Genomic DNA, 26,737 nt, shown 5'->3' with positions numbered 1-26,737 from the left:
CAGGCAATCTTATACAATATACGGAGATGCCCCAATAGAAGGGCTCATTCACATGTTAGTTTTTCAAGTGTGAGTGCTACCCTTTTTTCATGGATAGCACTTTTACCTATGACAATGTATGGGGCTCTTTGCATGTCATTTTTTTATTGGACAAGTGATCTGTGCAATATCAGACCACTTGGTCCATGTGATGGTTTAAAATTGGCAAAGAAAGTCTACGGGTACATGAAAAAAAAAATTTGACATTATTTGGATGGCATCCTTGTGCTGTCCAGTTTTTACTAATAAGTAACAGAAACTGGAAAACCTTTTTTTTCTCATCAGTGCAATAAACTAATGAAACTGAGGAAAATCTTAGTCCTCTTTCACACTTCAGTTTTTTGCATCAGTCAAAATCCGCCAAAAGGACGGATGGCGGATCCGTTTTAGTACTGATGACAACGGATGCCACCTGTCCGTTTTTTTGACGGATCCGACAAATGAAGAATTTTAAAGGAATCGCAGCCTGGAAAAGGAGAGAGAGAGAGAGAATATTTTTTTTTTTTTGTCCGGCACACAGAAAGAATTTCGGGTTAAATCAGTGTCTGGAGGATCCGCCAGAGATTTTCAAAATCAGGACTTCTGCTTGGGGACCACATGAATTATTTGTACGATGCTGCAGACATGTTCCCCTTAAAATAGAATTATAACACTCAGAAGCCAAATATATGATTCATAATATTGTTTTATAGTGCATATGATAAAATGAACTAATAGCAAAGCCACAAAAGAGGACTAAAAATCCTCCAAAAATTCAAAAATACAGCAGAAAAAAAAGGCAGCACCGCTTACCTGCCCAGGTCTTTGAACAAATGCACTACAAGATGCAGCCAGCCCATATAGCAAAGATGTTGCAAAACACAGGTGCAAAATACTAAATAGACAGCCACTCACCACCTACCCATTCATGGAGGGGGTGACTGCTTAGTATACATTTGCACAATAGAGGCCTGTATAGGGCACTGTTCACATGCTGGTGATGCATAGTGTCTGGTTCTCAGCCTATTAGTCCTGTCCCTACTATTTGATTAGGTGGGCTGGCAGCACTCTCTAAATGCATCCCATGTGAACACCCCTGTATACAAGGCCCAAAGTGCTGGGCTTTGCTGCACCCTGAAAAATAAAGTGCACAAAATACATATAAATATGTGAGGTATTGGTCGATATTTTGGCCAAGATATGCAAACTCGCAACCCAACGTTAAGGGTGCTGCCCTTTTTTCTGCTGTGCATATGATAAATGAAGCCATAAACATAAATTAAGGATTCTGATCCAAGATTTATACCCAGACTCTGTGTTGAAGTCTGTAAAGATTCCACTGCAATTCTGGACTAATGCAAGTAAATATGTCTTCATTTGCTAATAACACTGTACGTAAAAAGCAGCGTGGGTTAATGAATACACAACAAATTTTCAGATTTATTATCAATAACTTGTTCATTCCTCCCAAACCTTTTGTGGTTTGTCCATTACAACCAAAGTGCAATTTTTTTACTGTTTGACAGCAGTTTCAGGTGATGTCTGATTGGTTACATGTTGAACAGTTGTAATAAATTAATTTTTGAAACATTTTGCATTTTATGTTGGAGAAAGTGTCTTGCTTTACATAAATATTATAAAAAAAAAAATGCTGCCCACTTGGCTAACAAGAATTTCATGTGACACTCCCAGCAAAAACAATGCTCCTTTTAAATACAAATACTTCATTAATATCTCACAATTAGGTGAAAATTCTTCCAACTTTTAGCCAGGTACCTGAACTGAACTTTATGAAATAAAGAATGTTGTTACTTGTCAATTATGAAATAAGAAGTCTGTGTATATTATGAAGCTCACATAAAAGAAGGCAACTCTGTTTGCAAAATATTAACCTGCTTAAAGAGGAAATAGGTGATATGTCTTGTATGAACAGAGTGGAGTAGCCCACTGCATGATCCCTAAGTCCATGGAGAATAAAGGAATGGGAAGCTTTAATTCAAAATGGCCGATCTTTCTTCCATGAAATTATTTATTGGGGGTGGTAGTCTGAAGGCCCCCTATATACATCAGATGGTTACATTTTGTTGACTTTAGACAGCACAAATCTCCCGTGTTCACATGCTCCATGCTCACAGTCCTCCTTACAGTTGTATCCATTATCTCAGAAGCAGGAAGTCTCACAACACTGCAAAATTAGTGAGGCTACTCTGCTGCCTGTAGAGAGCTTTACTTCAGCCGACTCCATTCTCCCTTTTTTAAAGACCTGAGTTTTTTTTGAGAAAAACTGAAATGGTTGCTATACTGTTTTATTTTTTTAAACATCCCAAAACTTCATATATCTTAAAGTGACTTTTTAAGGCAAAATTCAAGTTTATTACCAGCCTTCTCAAATCTATCACACATTTTTAAATTTCTATTCAAGGTTTAAAGATTTTCCGGCATTTCAGTCACATCTGTGCATATAAATTCTTCTTCATCTTTTTCCATGAATTTGATTTGCATTTCAGACTGTTTTTGCACCTGAAGCCAAAGAAGACCGCTTGGTTAACATGTGTAGAACTAATATGCGCAATATGGCATGAATTGTTGATAAAACTATTGAAGTGCTTATAACAATTAAAAGGACTTACACTGTATGTATGGTTTCAATAAATGTTTTTATGGACACAGATCCCCCTATACTTTTATATATAGGTTAGACTTTACTGTATAAGATCTTTTAAGACTTGGTTACACCATGTTCGGTGATACAGTAGATAGTATACACTTGTAAAAAATTATGTTGACTTTCATTATACCAACCATGATGCACATGTGAACAAAGTCTTAGCTTCATAGCAAGATATGAACAAAGTAGAAAGGGTATAAGTTTAATAGAGGGCTATGATATTGTTACAGTATATCCATTAAAGTGCTATAGCACATTGGGGTTTGTCCCTGAAGAGCCATCCAAGAGGGAATTATAACTCTCTGTTGCTTCACCAAATAATCATTGCATAGAAATTTTGAGATGCTGGATTTCTCCTTAATGTTTCTGATACCATGACCAATTGCTCTGTGGGATTTAATGTTCGAGTTCAAAATTCTCAGACAATAGTGAGTGGGCAATGGCATTATTTATTTTACAGAGGACATCATGCAGTAAAATGGTTCTGGTTCAATATTTTTTACATCATCAGTTTGCATAATGAGGGATTTTAGAATTTGTCCAATTAACCTTCAAATACCCTTTCTTTACTCCCGATACTTCATTCTAGCACCCACTTATCATCACCTACATCTCATTGGGAATACCTACTGACACTTGACTTACCGGTAATTGAAAAAGCCTCAGCAGCATCCATTTATTAATAAAAACAGTTATGCTAGCATTTAAAAGAGTTTTCCACTCCTAAAAAGATTTCCCATGTGCTTATTCGTCTTCAGATAGGTATTTGGCAAAATACAGAACTGTGCAAAAGTTTTAGACAAATGTGAAAAAGTGTTGCAAGGTAAGAATGCTTTTAAAAATAGTGTTAGTAGTTATTTTTTTTATCAATTAACAAAATAAAAAGTGAATGAACAAAAAAGAAATCTAAATCCAGTCAATATTTGCCTTCAAAAATGGCATCAAAGTAGACCTGGTTAAAGTGTGACATTCCAACCCTTGGGCTGATGCTGCCTGGCAGACTAAGACAGCCGAAGGGCTGAAAACAGTGGCTCATGTTCCACAGCATGTGGCCGCCCTCCTCCACCCAGTGTCCTGATTTCACAGCAATATGCATTCCCATGATTTAGGTAGAGTGGTGAATATAATGGTGGGGGATGGCGCCACCGGATCCTCCTTCCATCATTCAACTTGGATGTGTAGACGTGTATAGTAGACTTGATGACATCTCTACATCCTGTCTTTTGTGTGGCACCTCAGTATACACAGCAAAGACCGGACCAAAGCATTGAGGGAACAGGAACAAGAGGACTATTTTTTAAATTTTTTTTTATATGTGTGAGTGTGTGTGGGCTTATATTGTATATAGGGGCAATGTTGTATATGCTCATACTGTGTGTAGGGGTAGCATTGTATTTGCTCATACTGTATATAAGGGCAGCTTTTTGTCAGCTCATACTGTATATAGGAGCAGCATTGTGTGGGCTCATGCTGTATATAGGGAGGTTGTGTGTGGACTTATATGGTGTATAGAGTGGTTGTGTGTGGGCTCATATTCATATAGGAGGCAATGTCTGGGCTCATATTGTACATAAGGGGATTTTTTTCACACTTTATATAGGAGGCTGTTTGTAGGTCATACAGTATATAAGACCAGCCTTGTGAGGGCTCATACTGCATAAGTTGGTAATTGCAGGCTCATAACTTATGAAGGGTGCCTGTGTGTTGCCTCATACTGAATAAAATGGAGCTGTGGGTTCATACTGTATATAGAGGGGGTCCGTGTTCATATTGTACATAGAGGGTTTTGTGGGGATCATACTGTATATAGGAGGCTGGATAGGGGGATCCCATTGTATACAGGTGGACCTTTTAGGAATCACACTGTTTATAGGGGGGACTATGAGGACCTTCAAACTGTGTGGGTGGCTGTGAGGGATCATGGTGTGTATAGAGGGCCTGTGAGAACCATCATACCATGTGTGAGGGGCAGTGAAATTCACCATACTGTTTAAGGATCTGTGGGGCCATCATACTATGTTGGTAAGCTTTGAGGGCATCATAATGTGTTGGGGTTATCATACTGTTTGAGGGCCTCTGGGGCAATCATACTGTGTTCGGCATGTGGTGACATTACAGTTGTGGCCAAAAGTATTGACACTCCTGCAATTCTGTCAGATAATACTCAGCTTCTTCCTGAAAATGATTGCAATCACAAATTCTTTGGTATTATTATCTTCACTTAATTTGTCTTAAATGAAAAAACACAAAAGAGAATGAAGCAAAAAGCAAAACATTGATCATTTCACACAAAACTCCAAAAATGGGCCAGACAAAAGTATTGGCACCCTCAGCCTAATACTTGGTTGCACAACCTTTAGCCAAAATAACTGCGACCAACTGCTTCCGGTAACCATCAATAAGTTTCTTACAATGCTCTGCTAGAATTTTAGACCATTCTTCTTTGGCAAACTGCTCCAGGTCCCTGATATTAGAAGGGTGCCTTCTCCAAACTGCCATTTTTAGATCTCTCCACAGGTGTTCTATAGGATTCAGGTCTGGACTCATTGCTGGCCACCTTAGAAGTCTCCAGTGCTTTCTCTCAAACCATTTTCTAGTGCTTTTTGAAGTGTGTTTTGGGTCATTGTCCTGCTGGAAGACCCATGACCTCTGAGGGAGACCTAGCTTTCTCACACTGGGCCCTACATTATGTTGCAAAATTTGTTGGTAGTCTTCAGACTTCATAATGCCATGCACACGGTCAAGCAGTCCAGTGCCAGAGGCAGCAAAGCAATCCCAAAACATCAGGGAACCTCCACCATGTTTGACTGTAGGGACCGTGTTTTTTTCTTTGAATGCCTCTTTTTTTCTCCTGTAAACTCTGTGTTGATGCCTTTGCCCAAAAAGCTCTACTTTTGTCTCATCTGATCAGAGAACATTCTTCCAAAACATTTTAGGCTTTTTCAGGTAAGTTTTGGCAAACTCCAGCCTGGCTTTTTTATGTCTCAGGGTAAGAAGTGGGGTCTTCCTGGGTCTCCTACCATACAGTCCCTTTTCATTCAGACGCCGATGGATAGTACGGGTTGACACTGTTGTACCCTCGGACTGCAGGGCAGCTTGAACTTGTTTGGATGTTAGTCGAGGTTCTTTATCCAACATCTGCACAATCTTGCGTTGAAATCTCTTGTCAATTTTTCTTTTCTGTCCACATTTAGGGAGGTTAGCCACAGTGCCATGGGCTTTAAACTTCTTGATGACACTGCACACGGTAGACACAGGAACATTCAGGTCTTTGGAGATGGACTTGTAGCCTTGAGATTGCTCATGCTTCCTCACAATTTGGTTTCTCAAGTCCTCAAACAGTTCTTTGGTCTTCTTTCTTTTCTCCATGCTCAATATGGTACACACAAGGACACAGGACAGAGGTTGAGTCAACTTTAATCCATGTCAACTGGCTGCAAGTGTGATTTAGCTATTGACAACACCTGTTAGGTGCCACAGGTAAGTTACAGGTGCTGTTAATTTGACAAATTAGAGAAGCATCACATGATTTTTCTAACAGTGCCAATACTTTTGTCCACCCTCTTTTTTATGTTTGGTGTGGAATTATATCCAATTTGGCTTTAGGACAATTCTTTTTGTGTTTTTTCATTTAAGACAAATTAAATGAAGATAATAATAACAAAGAATTTGTGTTTGCAATAATTTTCAGGAAGAAACTGAGTATTATCTGACAAAATTGCAAGGGTGTCAATACTTTTGGCCACAACTGTATATTGTGTTGGCAATGGGAACATCATACTGTGAGTAGGGGTGTGAGTAAATCAATATGTGGGGTAATTGTGGGAACATCAAACTGTGGAGGGCTGTAGGGACATCATATTGAGATGGATGCTGTTGATCAAGATTCAAGTGCTAAAAAACAGGAGTTTTATGATTCATAAACTTTATAAAAAGCCATAAATGATAGTGTTGATTAGCTGCTTAAGTAAAGTATACATGTTACAATAAGCCCTTTTGTGACAAGTATTAGCAGTAACAGGTAGTCATCATACTTAGCTCTGCTCAATATTAAGTACTGTATATACTCGAGTATGAGCTGACCCGAGTATGAGCTGAGGCACCTACTTTTGCCTCAGAAAACTGGGTAAGCTTATTGACTCGAGTATAAGTTGGGCATGCATTGTCCCCTCATCCCTGTCCTGGTATGCATGGCTCCCCCATCCCTGTCATTGTATACATGCCTCCCCCGTCCCATCCCTGTATGCATAGCTCCTTATCCCATATCCCTGTTTGCATGTTTCCTATTTAAAAAAAACAGACATCCTACTCACCTACCTGTGTGCCCTGGTTGCTGGCACTGCATCTCGTTCCGGCCACCGGTGCCTGCAGCTCTTCCTGCTGAGTGATCATGTGGCCCCACTCATTAAGGTAATGAATATGCACTCCACGCCTGTGGGAGTGGAGAGTAGTGCGAATGTTGTGATGATGTCATGATGTGCAACATGATCTTATCCCAGGCAATCTAGTCTGGATGTTCTGTTCTATGACTGGGATTGGGACATCTTTGCTCATGCATGTTGCAAAAATGAGGTGATGTTTTGACTTCATGACATGTGCCATGACCTTATGATGTACTCTCTAGGCCAGCCATAACTAGGCACTACACATCCCTGCAAAAGCAAAAGAACGTCCAAGGTTTAGCCATGTCCAGAAGTTCCAGCATAGCTTAAAGATGCCTAGGGTTTCAGTGCATGGCAGTGGTAAGAAGAGGGAGCGTGGACCATATAGTGGACAGTGAGCAGCGAAGTTGGGTAATGAGTTGAGTATTGTTTTTTGGGTTTTTTTTACATTTATTATGTTCTTGGATCTCACCAGATCTAAGAGCATAAGATGGTAAATTCAATTGGCTGTGAATAAATTTGTCGCAAAACATATCTCCCCGTAGAATGTAAGTCTGCAAGGACAGGGTCCTCTCCCCTCTGTACCAGTCTGTCATCGTAAATTTGTTTACGGTTAACAATATCTATAACTTTGTATGTAACCCCCCTTCTCATATACAGCACCATGGAATTAATGGCGCTATATAAATAAATAATAATATCTCCCAGTAAAATTCCTGCAATTTGGCAAATTCGAATGTCTTCAGATCTGTTCATCACTACTTGGTACCCTTCTATACTTTCAAAGATACTTCAGTACAGTTGAGCAAAATAATTTGCAGGACACCAGTACAACATCAGTGTTGGTTTTCTGTGAACTTTCTCCTGCCTGCTGTCATCACAGGCGCCCATTCTGATAAACAGTCCCATCACTAGGTCATAAGTGGATCACACCGCAACAATGATATCATGCTGGGCCTACAAATAAGAAGAGGTGCCTGGGATATTAGCAATCATAAAAACAATCACATAACTCTGGTCCTGCAACCATGAATTACTAACTTGACCGCTGGACCAAGGTCCTACAAATCTTTTTGCTCTACTATATACTTAGGTTAATCTCAATGCACTTCTTTGCTATTGTGATTTGGGTTGTTGAGAGGGGTTCAATGACAGGTTCTCACCAACGTTTAAATTAAGAGATGCACCAAAACTGGACTTAATTTTATGATCCATGTGTGCTTTCAATATTGTATGTTACAAAATTGTAAACTATCACTTTTCTAGCAGAACTCTTTTGGTTTGGTCAGAGGAGGCCTTTTCCATTATTATTACTTTACATTACATTCTAATAGTAAATTGAATCGCTATTTTAACATTCTACTTCAAAGGAAAAAATATAGTATGTTAAAAGCAACCAAAATTAAAAGTGTAAAAATCTACTTACTGAATTTTCACTTTGCTGAACTTGATCAAACAATTTCTTTGATGGTCTAGGAACTTGTGGAAACAGTTTCTTCCATATTTTGAATCTTAAAGACAAGCAGAACTAAATTGAATACTTTTGATATGACTTAGATCGGTCTCTCATAAATCTAGTCAATTGAATTGCAAATAATTGTGTACAAACAATGGATCGTTGGTTTCTATCAGCTTTTTTTTAGATGCTCTAACTTTCCTTGCAATTAGTGCCATCTATAAGAAGCGTAGTACTATAAGTAAGTGTAGTATCACCATTAATTCTGCTAAAATAAATTGTGATGGAAAATCCATTCCATATATAGAGGATAATGAAAAAATAAGCACTACTTATTTGAATGAAAGTACACCATCAGAAAGAATGGCTTCATTGGTATCTGTTGATGGATCTGGGAAAACATCATGGTTTTTGTTATAAACCAAAAATCAAAATTCAAGTCTGAACAGAGTCTTAGTTACTGTGTTAGTTTTGATTTGTATAAAAGGCCTTTTTTTTCCAAGGGACTCTGTCAAGAAGAATTACTACGTAAATTAAACCCCTTCATGCCTGCATTTTTCATTCAGCCATCATCTGCCTTTAATAGTTGTCTGCCCTTTTAAATACTTCTGCCAATCTCTGACAATGGCATCCAACATGCTCCGGCAGGGGGCCGCATCATTCCACAAGCACATCAATGCACCCATGATATGATTGATGGGTGCTGATGGGTTGCCATGACAGAAGACCGCCGTGCTTGTCTGTCACGGGTATGTCAGAAGCTGCAGATGGTCTTTGCATTTGGCTTTGCAGACACCTTTTTAACTTTTCTGACTCTTTGACCCAGTGGCAACCTTTCTCCAGCTCTAATTGACACACCTGGACCTGGGTGTTAATAGACTCCCAGCCTGCTGCTGGGAGTTGCCGTCAATATTTCCAAATGAGGTTTGGAGCTATAGCAGTTGGCTATCTTCCTCTTGCTGGAGTTGCTGGAGGACGTCTGTGTTACATCTCTGAGTCTACTCAAGATAAGTGTTCCCCTTGTTTGTCTATCTCAGCTGTCTTTAGTAGTAATGGGTATCGACTAGTGCTCACCCTGTCATTCCCTAAGTATCAGGCAGGGATTAGGTTCCTGCTTGATGAAAGGGATGTTTATAGGGATGCTTATGGCAGACAGGATGACTTTAGATCTGCCTAGGGATCTCCACTCCCCCCCTTTCCTAGTGTTGGGCTTCCTTCCCTTCATCCCCTCAAGCCCTCGTGTTGTCTTTCCTACACTGTGTGTGACATTGTCATGACGATTCTCCTGTGAAAGCCAGCATTTAGCTGGTGTTGATAGATCATGATTTTCGCTGTACATAGTAGCCCTGTTGCACTGTTGTGTATAGTACAAGCAATCAAATGATCGCAGCTTCAAGCCCAATAAGGTGACTAAAAAATACACTTAAAAATGAAAAAATAAATTTTTTTTTAAATATGAAAAAAGTTCAACTCATCTCCCTTTTGCCTCATTAAAAATAAAACAATTAAAAAATAACAAAAGTACAAATATTTGATATTGATGCATTCATAAACATCCGAACTATGAAAATATAAATTAGATTAATCCAATTAGTAAATGGGCACCGCAACATTGCATTAAAATGCAATAAGAACTGTTCAAAACATTGTATCTACCCCAAAATAGTATCAGTAAATCATCCACTCAGGGTGCAAAAAATAAGCCCTCACACAGCCCTAAAGCCCCAAAAATTGAAAACTTTATGGGTCTCAGAAAATGTTGAACAGAATGTTGAATTGAAAATCTTTGGAGGGAGCTGAAATTCAATGTTGCCTACAGACAGCCTCAAAACCTGAAAGATCTAGAGAAGATCTATATGGAGGAGAGGGCCAAAATCCCTGCTGCTGTGTGTGCAAACTTGGTCAAGAACTACATGAAACGTCTGACCTCTGTAATTGCAAAGAAAGGTTTCTGTACCAAATATAAAGTTCTGTTTTTCTAGTGTATCAAATACTTATTTTATGCAATAAAATGCAGTTTAATTATTTATAAATCATACAATGTGATTTATTTGTTTTTTATTTTTATATTCTATCTCTTACATTTGAGGTGTACCTACAATAAAAATTACAGACCTCTCCATTCTTTCTAAATGGGTAAAACTCCCAAAATCGTGAGTGTATGAAATACTTACAGTATTTTCCCTACTGTAGATAGAACCATGTGCAATGTTCCTAATGCATTACAATAATGCAATGCTTTGATGGAAGACAGGGAGATTTAGTTAGTTAGGTGTACTTACTGGTGGTATTTCAGCGAGCATAGTACACACTCTCTACTCTTCAGAGAAATGGAAAAATGGCTTCCATTGTAATGACAGATGCAGGGGACAATAAGTACAATTAGGAGGATCAAAAATGTGAAGACTAGCACAGATATCATATGCTATATAGGATTTTGCCAATAAAGAGGTATCCACAAGTTGTCTCTTGAGCAGCTAATAGCAGTGCAGTTTCCTTACTTCCTGGATTCCAGCAGGGTGGGCACTCTTCTTTGAGTGACATATATGGTGAAGAGTAAAGCTACAGTATTAGTAGAATTAAAGCTCAACACAACCACTGTTGTAACACTTTCAGCGAAGAATGGTTTGTTCTACGTTTGCTAATACTAATTTTACACATAGAGATAAGGTATTTTAACAAGCACATAGCTCCAGACGGCCAGAGCAGAGAGCTATGATTAAACCTGCACTGAAGGCTGTGGTCTGGAGTGGTTGTGGTTGCAAAAGAGGGTGAGGGAGGTGAGCAGAAACTGCTGTATAGAAATTAGTGCGTTGGAGAGAGGTGGCTAGTATGTTAAGAGTTAATCTCTCTTCTGCACTGTAACTACTGCACACACTCAGTGTAGCTTTAGAAGTTAGGCTCCTTGGGCGAAATTTTCATAACAGGAGAATAAGAGCAAGTAGAAAAAACAAGTCAACTGCAAACGTGTTATTTTCAAGCTGTCTAAGGAATGAAAGCAACTTAAGAACTTGAAAATCACAAAATTCATCCAAACAAGTACAGTTGAATTGTATTTTTTAAATGTGTTTGATAATGTTTGTTTTTATTTTCCATATCTACAGAGAAATATCTTGAAAATCTCACACACAGAGAAATATCTTGAAAATCTCACACTTGCCACTGAGTCTAATACTAAACTCATAAGGGCTGATTTATCATGGTGTATATGCCAGCATTCTGTTGCAAAACACCTTTGTATGTTGCAGAACATTTGCAACTTTTGAGGTTTGGCAGTTTTGGGCAGCTCTGTCAAAATGGGTAGAGCTGGGAAAGGGCTAGGGCAGGACAGGCTGTGTCAAAGTCTGTCTGACAAACTTATTAAATAGAGAGGTTTTCCTTATGCCAAAAATGTTGCCCAACATTTCTGGCAAGGCCATGGAGGCGCACACCACTGATAAGATGTACCCAGTTCATTAAGTGCAGTGCACTTCTTAATGATTTAGGAATGTCTTTGTTATGACTGAGTCTTAACACTCAATCATGAATGAACAAATTGGGGGAGATGTTAAACCCTAAAATTATGCAATGGCACCCCCACTCAACGTCAGCTGACCATGAGTGTCCTTAACTGCACCCTTTAGTATTCACAGAGGTTAACCCAAAAAAAACAACAGAATGTAGTGCAAACAAACAGAGGGTGATGCACAGGGCTAAAGACGTGTTCACACAGTCATACATGAAAGATAGAAGATGAAGAAACGAACCCAAAAAGACCTTTGGTATTTGTGAAAACCCCAGACCCTGAATGTAACAAAATGGGAAAGTGCTGAGAAGGGGAATGCACAAATAAACCACAGGAGAAGCAATAGAAAAAGCTCAACAAGATAATCCTTCGCTGGGGAACTGGGACTTACATCGTAGGCAATTGTGAAGATTGCAAAATTTCACTTTTTTTACATAGGTAGCCATATGGAAAATTTCTAAAATATTATTACAAATTTATAAATATATATTTCATATAAAAACTTGATTTAGACAATTAGACATTTACTGATGACATTTTCTTTATGACATCTCTGGGCTTAACAGAAATATAATATCCTCTACTAAAAAGACAATATTCATGACTAAGTAATACTTTACCTGTAACACAGGAAAATGAGGACACTAATAATAATAGCTGTACAAACTCCTACTACTATCAAAACGTGATATATTGAGAACTGCACAAAATCTTCTCCTAAGGGAAATAAGATATACATTAAAAGTAAAAAAAAATGACTGCACATCAACTAACTCAGTATACACACTTTGAATATTAGCTTCACAAATATAGGTTTATACCACCCCTGGCAAAAATTATGGAATCACCGACCATGGAGGATGTTCATTCAGTTGTTTAACTTTGTAGAAAGAAAAGCAGATCACAGACACGGCACAAAACTAAAGTCAATTCAAATGACAACTTTCTTGCTTTAAGAAACACTAAAAGAAATCAAGAACAAAAAATGTGGTAGTCAGTAATGGTTACTTTTTTAGACCAAGCAGAGGGGAAAAAAATTATGGAATCACTTAATTCTGAGGAAAAAATTATGGAATCATGAAAAACAAACCAACAAAAAAACAATCCAACACATCACTAATATTTTGTTGCACCATCTCTGGCTTTTATAACAGCTTGCAGTCTCTGAGGCATGGACTTAATGAGTGTCAAACAGTACTCTTCATCAATCTGGCTCCAACTTTCTCTGACTGCTGTTGCCAGATCAGCTTTGCTGGTTGGAGCCTTGTCATGGACCAATTTCTTCTATTTCCACCAAAGATTTTCAATTGGATTGAGATCTGGACTATTTGCAGGCCATGACACTGACCTTATGTGTCTTTTTTCAAGGAATGTTTGCACAGTTTTTGCTCTATGGCAGGATGCATTGTCATCTTGAAAAATGATTTCATCATCCCCAAACATCCTTTCAATTGATGGGATAAGAAAAGTGTCCAAAATATCAACATGAACTTGTGCATTTATTGAAGATGTAATGACGGACATCTCCCCAGTGCCTTTACCTGACATGCAGCCCCATATCATCAATGACTGTGGAAATTTGCATGTTCTCTTCAGGCAGTCATCTTTATAAATCTCATTGGAATGGCACCAAGCAAAAGTTCCAGCATCATCACCATGCCCAATGTAGATTTGTGATTCATCACCAAATATGACTTTCATCCAGTCATCCACAGTCCACGATTGCTTTTTCTTAGCCTATTGTAACCTTGTTTTTTTCTGTTTAGGTGTTTATGATGGCTTTCGTTTAGCTATTCTGTATGTAAATCCCATTTCCTTTAGGCGGTTTCTTACAGTTCGTTCACAGACGTTGACTCCAGTTTCCTCCCATTCGTTCCTCATTTGTTTTGTTGTGCATTTCCTGTTTTGGAGACATATTGCTTTAAGTTTCCGGTCTAGACGCTTTGATGTCTTCCTTGGTGTTCCAGTATGTTTGCCTTTAACAATCTTCCCATGTTGTTTGTATTTAGTGTAGATTTTAGACACAGCTGACTGTGAATAACCAACATCTTTTGCAACATTGTGTGGTGATTTACCCTCTTTTAAGAGTTTGATAATCCTCTTGTCAGAGACACCGCACTGCACTTGCTCATAGAGCCAGTGCGTGTGTCCTGAGTACAGAAGCAGTGCTAAAAGATACCTGTAGAGACGGGCAGCAGAGGTGACCAGGCGTGCTTCAGGCTAACAGTGTCAGGGTCCAGTCAGGGCTGGAAAGTAAAGAGGCATAGGACCTGCGGACACTGAAAATGAATAATCTGCACGGGACCTATGGTCACGTGACTGCAAGGGGGCGGGGCTTAGCGTCCTGTATTCAGATAGGACAGGACACCATACCACAACTCAGAGTCAGGCAAAACAGAGGTCACAGCAGTACGGGCAAACGAGGTACAGGAGGGACAAACAGAAGGGTAGTCAGACAGAGCCAAAGGTCATACACAACAGGGCGACGTGGTACCAAGGGGACGAGCAGAGAGAAGTCGGGTCACAAGCAGAGAGTCATACACGAGAGGTAGCGCAGTACAAGAGGGTCAGGCAGAACTCGTAACAGGGACAGAACCAGATCACAACCGAACAAGCAAGCAAGATATCAGGCACAAGGCACACGTATACAAGAGGTCACTTAACTCAGCCGAGGGCAGGAGTATAACTGACATCGAACCCAGGTCCAGTGAGCACTAAATAGCCTCCTGCTGCCAGAGAGAGGCAGCACAATTAACCCATAGTCTAACCAGGACGGGTCAAAGCGAAATCCCGTCCTGGATCATGACACCTCTCCTTTGTTTCAATTGACATCTCTTGTCTCTCCTGTCACACTAAGCGATATCGCTAGCAATATTGCTGTAACGTCACTGGTTTTGTGATGTAGCAGCGATATTGCTAGCGATATCACTATGTCTGATACTTACCTCCGACCGGCTCCCCCTCTGATTATCGCTGATCGCGCGAGAACGTCCTGGACTGTTTCTCGTCATTAGCTTCCTGCTGGGCTTCCTGTGGCGCCGACAAGCGACGCGTGGACGCGGGCAGATCGCCTCGTCTGACAGGTAAGTAGCGACCCCCCGGCCGCTGCTATGTCGCTGGTGAGATCTGCCTGTGTGGCAGCTCACTAGCGACCACTTAGCGATGTACCAGCGATCCTGACCACGTCATATTGCTGGTCGGGATCGCTGGTGCATCGCTAAGTGTGACTGTACCTTTAGAGCCATGATTCATGTCAGTCCACTTGGTGCAACAGATCTCCAAGGTGTGCTCACTCCTTTTTATATGCAGACTAGCGAGCAGATTTAATTTGATGCAGGTGTTAGTTTTGGGAATGAAAATTTACAGGGTGATTCCATAATTTTTTCCTCAGAATTGATTGACTCCATAATTTTTCCCCTATGCTTGGTTTAAAAAAGTAACCATTACTGACTACCACATTTTTTGTTCTTCATTTCTTTTAGTGTTTCTTAAAGCAAGAAAGTTGCCATTTGAATTGACTTTAGTTTTGTGCCATGTCTGTGATCTGCTTTTTTTTCTACAAAATTAAACAACTGAATGAACATCCTCCAAGGTCGGTGATTCCATAATTCTTGTCAGGGGTTGTAGTATAAATGCTGCAAGGTATGCTAAAAGCAGCATAATTAGAAACACTAGGTGGAATGGTAGTAAACTTTTCTGTAGTCTTCTTTAACATGACTGTAAGAGAAAACTATGGGGGCCTCCTGATCCTTCCACAACAGGTGAAATCAGGGAGATGAGATCACACCATTGGAATTTTCATGGCCAACTGTTTTGGTTTCAGGTGAGATATGTCTTCTGAAAGAACAATTGTCTCATGAGTATGTCTATCTTAAAGGTAATCCATCAACAGTTTTTTCCACTTAATCTGAGAGTAGCATAATGTAGAGATAGAGACACTGATTCCAGCGATGTCTCACCTACTTGGCTGCTTATTGTACTGTTCATAAATCACTACTTTAACACCAGGAGATTATAAATAGAGGACTAGGAAACCTGTTGCCAGGTAGTCCTCCATAATCATAAGCTCTGTATACCCCCACCCCCACCACTAATTGGTAGCTTTCTGTGTACACAGTACATGTGCACAACGTTGCCAATCAGTGGTGTGGGCGGTGTTATACAGAGCTCAGCATTAGAGAACTGGTAGATCTGCAGCAGAGAAAACATTGAAATGACAGCAAACAGCCCAGTAAGTGACACATTGCAGGAGCAGAGACTCTGCCCCTATAACATGCTGACCTCTGATGGAATAGCAAAAACCTGGTGATAGATTCCTTTTCAGCAATACCATGTCAGTCTTGACCAATGTTGGAGAAGTTACAATCTGATCCATCACAATTAAGCATCATGGAGCATCCACTGAATAAATCTATTTAGGAGATACTGAAATACATATCAAATCTCATCTATTTATGTTGTATAATTATTGCCATGGTGTAATGGCTTTAACCCCTTCATGACATATGACGTACAGTTACGCCATATGTCATGCCCCTTCCTTTGGTTTGGGCTTACATTCCGAGTCTGCATATTTCCCAGCACACAGTGGCTTATTTAATTAGCCATCATGGGCCTCTAACAGATGCGGATGGAACAGAGTGGAGCCAGTGGCTGTTAACTTCTGATCATATGAACACTGATTCAAGGCCCCTAAGGCTGGTTTCACATTTGCGTTTTTTTGCGCTGGAAAAAAACGCATATGTGCGCATGCGTTTTTTCCCCTATATTTAACATGGGTGCGCATACCTGCGCGCTGGTAAGCGCATGTATGTGATTTTCATGCGCTGCGTTTTTTTGGGGTGTGCGTTTGTATTTTCCAGACGCAGCATGTTGCATTTTTTGGCCCTGCAAAAAAGCGCATGCGCACATATGCGCACGTTTTGCGCTAAAAATGGCCATTATAGCCTATGGATGCGCATACATGCGCACTGGCATGCTCATGTATGCTTTTTTTTGCACATGCGTTTTTTTTTGTTAACCATGGAATTTAGGGGTTTGGGTTAGAGTTAGGGTTAGTTAAGGGGGTTTAGGGTTAGGGTTAGGGTCAGGGTCAGGGTTAGGGTTGGGGTTAGGGTCAGGGTTAGGGTTAAGTATGGTTTGGTTAAGGGTCAGGGTCAGGGTTAGGGTTGGGGTTAGGGTCAGGGTTAGGGTTAAGTATGGTTTGGTTAAGGGTTAGGGTCAGGGTTAGGGTTAGGGTCAGGGTTAGGGTTAAGTATGGTTTGGTTAAGGGTTAGGGTCAGGGTTAGGGTTAGGGTTAGGGTTAGGGTTAAGGTCAGGGTTAGGGTTAAGTATGGTTTGGTTAAGGGTTAGGGTCAGGGTTAGGGTTAGGGTTAGGGTTAGGGTCAGGGTTAGGGTTAGGGTTAGGGTTAGTAAAGTCATGGTTTGGGTTAGTGTGAGGGGCCACCTAATGTTGGAAAAAACGCAAACGCGGTAAAAACGCACTAAAAACGCATACAAACGCATAAAAACGCTGCGTTTTTTTCATGCATGCTCATAAAAATGCTTGAAAAAAACGCAGCAGTTGTATGCTTTTGTATGCGTTTTTTCAATGCGTTTTTTTGCGGGAAAAACGCGCTGCAAAAAAAAGCAAGTGTGAAACTAGCCTAAGGAGACTAAAAATACAGTAAAAGTGAGAAAAAATGTTTTTAAAAATATTTAAAAAATTACAAAAGATAAAATCACCCCAATTTTGCCTCTTATAAATAAAACAATTAAAAAAAAAAGAAAAAAAAAGTTTGGTATAGTTGAATTCAGAAAATTCCGCTCCACCAAAATATAAAATATATTAATCCAATAAGTAAATGGCGTAATCAGAAAAAAGTAGAAATGCCAGAATTATGTTTTTTTGGGCCACCATGACATTACAATAAAATGCAATAAGTGGCATTCAGAACACTGCATCTCACACAGCCCCATATCCTGAAAATTGAAAATGTTATGGATCTCGAAAAATAGTGACAAAAGCTATTTTTTTGTTCTTCCAAATTTTTTTTTCAGATAAAAAAATATCTACATCTGCGTGCTATCCGAATAATTGGACTGACCTGGAGAATCATATTGCCAGGTCAGTTTTACCATATAGTGAACATGGTAAATAAAAAAAAGCAAAAACATGCATCGGGGTGTGTGCCACACTCTGTACTCTGAACTACCCAAGTAATGATTATAAGCCAAAAACGAAATGTAGGAAGCAAATACCATAAAATAGCAAAATTTATTGATATAAATAGAAATTTAAAGCAAATAGGGACAAAGTGTAAAAAAAACTCTGTAAGGAAGTACACTGAAAATAATGAGCAATTGCTAAAGAAAATTACCTTATGTAAAATAACTGAATCAGACTATTATACAAATAAATCCATAGTATAGACTGTATTGATATTTATATAAAGTTGTAAAAAAGTTTTTTTTTCAGTTGAAAACAGTGCTGATATTCTGAAACGGGTTCCACCCTTTAATAGGACTGGAGCACAAAGTAAATAGTGGTTTGCACAATAATTTGTCTTCCATAGAATCATTAAGAAGGAAGGGGCTTATCAAGAGTATATAAATATATTTAGATGCACAGTGAAGGAAATAATTATTTGTTCCCTTGCTGATTTTGTAAGTTTTCCCACTGACAAAGACATGAACAGTCTATAATTTTAGGGGTAGGTTAATTTTAACATTGAAAGACAGATGGCTCCATCCATTCTCCCATTGATGCGGTGAAGTAGTCCTATGCCCTTAGCATAGAAACACTCCTAAAACATAATGTTTCCACCTCCATGCTTGACATTGGGAACTGTGTTCTTTGGGTCATAGACAGCATTTCTCTTCCACCAAACACGGCGAGTTGAGTTAATGTCAAATAGCTCAATTTCTGTCTCATCTGACCACAGCACCTTCTCCCAATCACTCACAGAATCATCCAGGTGTTCAAGGGCAAACTTCAGACAGGCCTGCACATGTGCCTTCTTGAGCAGGGGAACCTTGTGGGCACTGCAGGATTGTAATCCTTTATGGTGTAATGTGTTACCAATGGTTTTCTTGGTGACTGTGGTCCCAGCTGCCGTGAGATCATTAACAAGTTTCCCCCGTGTAGTTTAAGGCTGATCTCTCACCTTCCTCATGGTCAAGGATAGCCCACGAGGTGAGATTTTGCATGGTGCCCCTGATCGATGTCGACTGACTGTCATTTTGTATTTCTTACATTTTCGTACTATTGCACCAACAGTTGTCTCCTTCTCACCGAGCACCTTACTTACGGTTTTGTAGCCCATTCCAGCTTTGTGCAGGTCTATGATCTTGTCCCTGACATCCTTAGAAAGCTCTTTGGTCTTGCCCATGTTGTAGCAGTTAGAGTCTGACTGATTAATTTAGTCTGTGGACAGGAATCTTTTAAAAATGTAGCTATGTAAGACAACTGTCTTTAATGCAGGTAGCAAGTTGATTAGGAGAATCTAACTGTTCTGTAGGAGCCAGAACTCTTAATGGTTGATAGGGAATCAAATACTTATTTCTCACTGAAAAATGCAAATAAATGTATATAATTTATGCAATGTGATTTTCAGGATTTTATTTTTGATATTCTATCTCTCAATGTTAAAACTAACCTACCCTTAAAATTATTGACTGTTCATGTCTTTGTCAGTGGGCAAACTTACAAAATCAGCAAAGGATCATATACTTATTTCCTTCACTGTATATATTGTTATACAGTGGGGCAAAAAAGTATTTAGTCAGTCAGCAATAGTGCAAGTTCCACCACTTAAAAAGATGAGAGGCGTCTGTAATTTACATCATAGGTAGACCTCAACTATGGGAGACAAACTGAGAAAAAAAAATCCAGAAAATCACATTGTCTGTTTTTTTTTTCATTTTATTTGCATATTATGGTGGAAAATAAGTATTTGGTCAGAAACAAGCAATCAAGATTTCTGGCTCTCACAGACCTGTAACTTCTTCTTTAAGAGTCTCCTCTTTCCTCCACTCATTACCTGTAGTAATGGCACCTGTTTAAACTTGTTATCAGTATAAAAAGACACCTGTGCACACCCTCAAACAGTCTGTCTCCAAACTCCACTATGGTGAAGACCAAAGAGCTGTCAAAGGACACCAGAAACAAAATTGTAGCCCTGCACCAGGCTGGGAAGACTGAATCTGCAATAGCCAACCAGCTTGGAGTGAAGAAATCAACTGTGGGAGCAATAATTAGAAAATGGAAGACATACAAGACCACTGCTAATCTCCCTCGATCTGGTGCTCCACGCAAAATCCCACCCCGTGGGGTCAGAATGATCACAAGAACGGTGAGCAAAAATCCCAGAACCACGCGGGGGGACCTAGTGAATGAACTGCAGAGAGCTGGGACCAATGTAACAAGGCCTACCATAAGTAACACACTACGCCACCATGGACTCAGATCCTGCAGTGCCAGACGTGTCCCACTGCTTAAGCCTGTACATGTCCGGGAACGTCTGAAGTTTGCTAGAGAGCATTTGGATGATCCAGAGGAGTTTTGGGAGAATGTCCTATGGTCTGATGAAACCAAACTGGAACTGTTTGGTAGAAACACAACTTGTCGTGTTTGGAGGAAAAAGAATACTGAGTTGCATCCATCAAACACCATACCTACTGTAAAGCATGGTGGTGGAAACATCATGCTTTGGGGCTGTTTCTCTGCAAAGGGGCCAGGACGACTGATCCGGGTACATGAAAGAATGAATGGGGCCATGTATCGTGAGATTTTGAGTGCAAACCTCCTTCCATCAGCAAGGGCATTGAAGATGAAATGTGGCTGGGTCTTTCAACATGACAATGATCCAAAGCACACTGCCAGGGCAACGAAGGAGTGGCTTCGTAAGAAGCATTTCAAGGTCCTGGAGTGGCCTAGCCAGTCTCCAGATCTCAACCCTATAGAAAACATTTGGAGGGAGTTGAAAGTCCGTGTTGCCAAGCGAAAAGCCAAAAACATCACTGCTCTAGAGGAGATCTGCATGGAGGAATGGGCCAACATACCAACAACAGTGTGTGGCAACCTTGTGAAGACTTACAGAAAACGTTTGACCTCTGTCATTGCCAACAAAGGATATATCACAAAGTATTGAGATGAAATTTTGTTTCTGACCAAATACTTATTTTCCACCATAATATGCAAATAAAATGAAAAAAAAACAGACAATGTGATTTTCTGGATTTTTTTTTCTCAGTTTGTCTCCCATAGTTGAGGTCTACCTATGATGTAAATTACAGACGCCTCTCATCTTTTTAAGTGGTGGAACTTGCACTATTGCTGACTGACTAAATACTTTTTTGCCCCACTGTATCTGTTGTTTGTATCTTCTGGTGATTTGGCACGTTATAGGTGCATTTTAATTATACTAAATAAAACTGATTTTAAGGGATTTTGTTTCGTTAACTTGTTTTTGATACCGTTATTGCAAATTGAGAAGGGTTAGACATAAATAATGATAAGGGAGACCGCACACTGAGGGCCGATTTAAATTTTTTTTTTGGCATCTGATTTTGTGTATTCTCCTTTAAAACATCCTTATGAAGCTCACTGATTACTTTTAGGCTGTGGGCCCACGTAGCGTTTTAAAACGCTCACTAAAAACCGCACTCCTTCCCAGAAATCGCGCGTTTTTTTCCGCTCGATTTTACTGCGATTATGATCGCGATTTTGCCGCGATTTTCGTGTGCGATATTCAAGCACTTTCCAAGCGATTTGAAGCATCGCTTGGAAAGTGATTGACAGGTTGGTCACACTCGTCAAACATAGTGTTTGACAAGTGTGACCAGGTTTTTACTATTGAGGCCGCCTATGCGGCATCAATAGTAAAAGATAGAATGTTAAAAATGCTAAAAAAAATAAAAAAAATCGGGGTATATTTACCTTCCGGCGTCCCGCGCTGCATTCCCGGGCCTCAGCGTTCCCAGTAATGCCTTGCGGCAAGGCCCGCTAGAGTCACGCGAGACTACGTCATTACAGGGCCTTGCTGCAAGGCATTACTGGGAACGCTGAGGCCCGGGAATGCAGCGCGGGACATCGGAAGGTAAATATACCCCGATTTTTTATTTTTTATTCTTTTTTTTACAGGGGTATGGTACCCAGGGCCTGGAGGACAGTCTCCTCTCCTCCACACCGTGGGTACCAGCCGCACATGAGACGCTTAACTTCCCGCATGGTGGGCATAGCAACATGCGGGAACTAAGCGATTCTCATGCATTCCTATGGGTGCGGAATCGCGGCAATTCTTTGCGATTCCGCACAAAAGAATGAGCATGCTGCGACTTTTTCCGCGATGTGATTCCGCTGCAGAAAAAAGCGCAGCATTAGCACAGCATGTGCGGAATGCCATAGGAATGCATGGGGGGGCGTTTTGTACACAATTTTTAAACGTTTTCGCTGCGTTTTCGCACCGAAAATCGCGGCAAAAACGCTTAAAAATCGCTACGTGGGCACATAGCCTTAGAGTCCAGAAATTTAGATAACTAGATATTATAGGTGGTTTTACAACCTGTGCCTGTCAGGCGCACTGAGCATAATCTCAGAAGTGTCAGAGGTACACCTGATGGATGGTTAATGGGTGCTGAAAATGTGCAACATCAAAAACTCACCAAAAGCTCATTGTGGGAACGTAGACAGATGAAACTACCACTGTTTATAGATTATAACCCTACGGCAAGATTGAGTATTTGGTCGCTATTTTACCTCAGTATTTGTAAGCCAAACCCAGGATTGGAGCAATCAGAGGAAAAATATATCAGAAGCATGTCAACATTTCTGCATTTTTTTAACCCTCTCCTAGTTTTGGCTTCCAAATGCTGAGTTAAATATTCAGCAAATACTCAACTTTTACCAACTGTTACTTGCCTATTGTCTGTGGTTTGCTCCATGCACTCCACTCATGATTACGTGAACAACGTCTGAGCCATTTTACTCTCATGGTTACAGTAGCTTTTTCATTTGGATGGAATCTAGTGATTTTATAAACATTTCCCTCGCTCCCCAAACTGTTTGTTTCCTAAAATTTAATAAATGGAAAGTTAAAAAGAAATAAAAGAATTAATTATCATCTTATATGACGCAACGATGTCTCAATGTAATACTCTATGTTACAATGGCATTCTCAAGAAGAACAAGCTGCATCATCCCCCAAAAATCTGCAGGCAATGGAAATATCGTTCTGCCCTAGCGCTCTACAGGAACGTCTTCTCACTTTGTAAAGAACATCAGCAGCCGGACCCTCCTGTCTGAGAGTACATTTCACCCTATTGTGTCTAATTTCCCATAAAAGATATGGTATATTCTTTTCGAGAGTGCAACTTTAGACCAAGATTTTCCACAAAAACGTTAGAACAGTTCACTACAAACATTTATTCATTTTGATTTTGGAAGTTGACCTTCATATTTATCCCACCTACTAACATCCAAGTTAAAGGGTTTGTCCATCATGGCATTCATTTTATTTTGTTATTTTAATAACATTTTGTGTATGTAGCTCCAATGGAGAGCCATGTGTCTCAATAGTTACAGATTATAAAGTGTGCAGCTTGATTCTCTAGTCATATGTTACTTTTTTTTTGACTGTTGGAATCTAGCTGCAGAAATGTCTTCTGTTCTTTAAATTGTATCCGTCATTTTAATTTTTATCTCATAAATCATTTGTATATCTGAAAATAACTTTGCAATATCCCTCATCAGATCTGCTTCTTTCTCCTCCTGGACTGATCTTTCATTCTCAATTCATAGGTAAAATCTGTATTTAGTGAATAGAGACTTTCTCATTGCTGAGATAGAAAATGACAGTTGGTGCTTTCACACTTCTATGGAGATTGGGAGGAGCTAGAGGTAGACACAGATATGCTGCTGCAATTTCATGTGAAACAACAGTTACATTTCTTCATAGAACTTTATGAACACCAACTGCCATCTCCTATCTCAATAATGGGAGACTCTGTAGTCACTGAATACAGATTTCACCCCTGAATTGAGAACTTTGAGAAGGTGAATTTCTGTACTAAGATATGTTAACCTATAAAAGAAATCCCACTGAAAAGTGGAGCATGCCCCTGATCTAAAGTATATAACCAAAGAAAATGGGTCTCTATCTACGTATAACCTGGCCAGAATAAATCATAGTACTTAGGCTGTACTAACTGCAAATTCTATAAGGGATGATAGAGAGCCAAAAACACAAGGGCATACATTTGGAAATATTAATTGAACAATACTTATATTGTAGGGATGCGACTCGCTTAGGTGCAGCGGGAGACAATCATGAGACAGGTTCTTCCCAAAGTTCATGTGGTTTAATCACTTCATAAACCCACAAGGCAGCGTAACACTGAAAAGTAACCTTCAGCTCAGGCAAAGGAACACAAAACGTCCGTGGTTGGAGACTCGGACCGAGAGTCTGAGCACATGCTGGGAGCTGTAGTCCTCCCCATATACACTTTCTGTAGTGTCCCACCTGGACACATGGAAGTCTGTCCACACTCTGACAGACTCTCTCACATTTTTTCTCATGTGCCAAGCACCTCAATTACATAGCCCTGTAACCACACCCACAGGTGATCACATGGCTATGACATCACTAAAGGTTCTATTGCACATAGACACACACAGGCTTCCCTGACACAGTGTAACAGAAATATCAGCAGTACCTCTGCTGATCAATACACCCTGGAGCCTGCATCCCAAGGCCACCCACCTTGAGACCCATAATGGTCATTTAGGACCCTGCTCCTGTTACCACACTGAATGTGCCTGTACACCCGTCCTGGGACACCAATACAGCGCCCCCTAGCGGACATAGTAGTCACTACACCACAATATACACATACAATAAAGTAAAAGTGAAAAGTGAAATGTACACACACAATATTAAAGTGAAAAGTATAAGGTGAGAAGGACAGCTAATATTAGATATGGAAAGTGATGAAAAAGGTCACCATATCAAGAAAAGAGCCATTTTACCCAAGGGATTTGTTGTCTCTTTTCTTGATATGGTGACCTTTTTCATCACTTTCCATATCTAATATTAGCCGTCCTTCTCACCTTATACTTTTCACTTTAATATTGTATGTGTATATAAGTATTGTTCAATTAATATTTCCAAATTTTTCCCCTTGTGTTTTTGGTTGTCTATCATCTCTGATAGGGCCAACTAAGTAATATGCTTTATTCTGGCCAGGTTATATGGAGATACAGACCCATTTTCTTTAGTTATATTCTCTAATAAGATATGTTACAACATTTCTTATCTTCATCTGTACTATTAATATATGAAGGAAAAATGAAGATGATGGTTACACTTTAAGAAGAGGCGGTAGAGGCTTGACATTATATCAAGATCAGATTACACATGTAGCCACGCAGATACATGGGTTACATAGGACTGTCTTTAATTTTTTAAAAATAATATTATGGTTTGTAATATTCATATTAATAATTCATTCTAAGTGTTACATTATTTCTTAGTAGAAATATATTCTTACATTTAAATATTAATTGAATGTAAAATGGTTACCTCTTTGTGTGTGACATTAATATTGTAGAAAAAACAGGTTTCTTTCATATCGTCATGCGTTTTTGGCTTCTGCCATTTAATTTCAAGATCATCTCCTTTGTATGTTAATGTTATGTTCCTTGGAGGATCTAAAATGACTGAAATTAAATGTTGTAGAATTATTCACACTGTTACATTTCATGTAAGTAAAAAAAATTATTAGGAAGTAAAAAATGAAACAATGTTGCATTGCTGGCAATTACCCAATGCATAGCAATAACATTACTTGTAATACTATAAATGTAAGGAAGTGCAGAAGCTGTCAACAATCCTCTTGAAGATCTTAAAGTAATATAATGCATTGTCATATTTTGAATGTTGTTTTATATATTTTGTGGCATACGGCAGTTGCCTAATCAGTGGAGAGGGTTATTTATTGGGGACAACCCATGGTGGGAGGAGCTAAATGGGCATAAGAAATCCAGCTTCCTGTTAGGCAGTTAGTGGAAATTACTGAAAAGGGAAAGACCTATGTCCCATTGTTCACAGACCTGCATTGAAAATGGTGTTGTGTGCAGATGGGGGGACCATACTCGAGTAACAGGTTCTGAAGTAAACAAGAATTAAGTGACAGAAGGATTCCTTGTCTCAGGCAAGTGGGGGACTACATCAAGCCTTATCTATACTAGACAAGAAATGGAAGTGTAGCGAGACCTCAGGTTCATAGAAGATGGCCAGGCTAGGACATGTGTAATCCGGAGGAAAAATGAAGATGCAATGGCATACCATGGGGGAAGTTGTGAAGAGTCATAGTGACACACCTCAGCCTGTGAGGTCCTCACCAGAAGGGAAAATGGAGGCTCCCAATACATCAGTTAGGGACTGCTCTGATATGGGTTACCTTGATGTTTGGTAGAGCGGCTTAGTATAAATTCTTTTGCAAAAAACATATCAACCAAATGCCCCATTTTTATCATCTTTTTACTAGCACTTGCTGTTTACTGTTACTTCTTTACAACAGAGTATTTTTATATGTTTGCTTTACTGTACTTTTCTATGTTTCATATCCACAAAAAAGATGATTAAAAGGCACTTTTACTAATATAGAAAAAAGCTTTATTTTTAGAACCACATTTAAAATATAACACATCACCAATTAGAGGAATAAGG

General features: G+C 39.5%; 1 protein-coding gene across 1 annotated transcript in view; it reads right to left on the bottom strand.

Annotated features, from left to right (window-relative positions):
* Window positions 1-706: 706 nt before the first annotated feature.
* The window catches only part of LOC141080594 (granulocyte-macrophage colony-stimulating factor receptor subunit alpha-like), a 116,268-nt gene continuing 90,237 nt past the window's right edge, over window positions 707-26,737 (bottom strand). The window contains exons 7-11 of the mRNA XM_073565921.1: window positions 25,589-25,725; window positions 22,930-23,080; window positions 12,650-12,746; window positions 8,495-8,579; window positions 707-2,538 (exon numbers count right to left, since the gene is read on the bottom strand). Coding sequence (XP_073422022.1) covers window positions 2,443-2,538; window positions 8,495-8,579; window positions 12,650-12,746; window positions 22,930-23,080; window positions 25,589-25,725 — 566 coding nt within the window. The 3' untranslated portion in view covers window positions 707-2,442. The remainder of the gene's footprint in view (window positions 2,539-8,494; window positions 8,580-12,649; window positions 12,747-22,929; window positions 23,081-25,588; window positions 25,726-26,737) is intronic.

This window comes from Dendrobates tinctorius, unplaced genomic scaffold (genome assembly GCF_039654945.1).
Source record: "Dendrobates tinctorius isolate UK_male_01 unplaced genomic scaffold, ASM3965494v1 ptg000016l, whole genome shotgun sequence".
NCBI classification, from domain to species: domain Eukaryota; kingdom Metazoa; phylum Chordata; class Amphibia; order Anura; family Dendrobatidae; genus Dendrobates; species Dendrobates tinctorius.
Note: the sequence above shows the minus strand (reverse complement) of the source record. Positions and strands in the feature narration are given on the sequence as shown.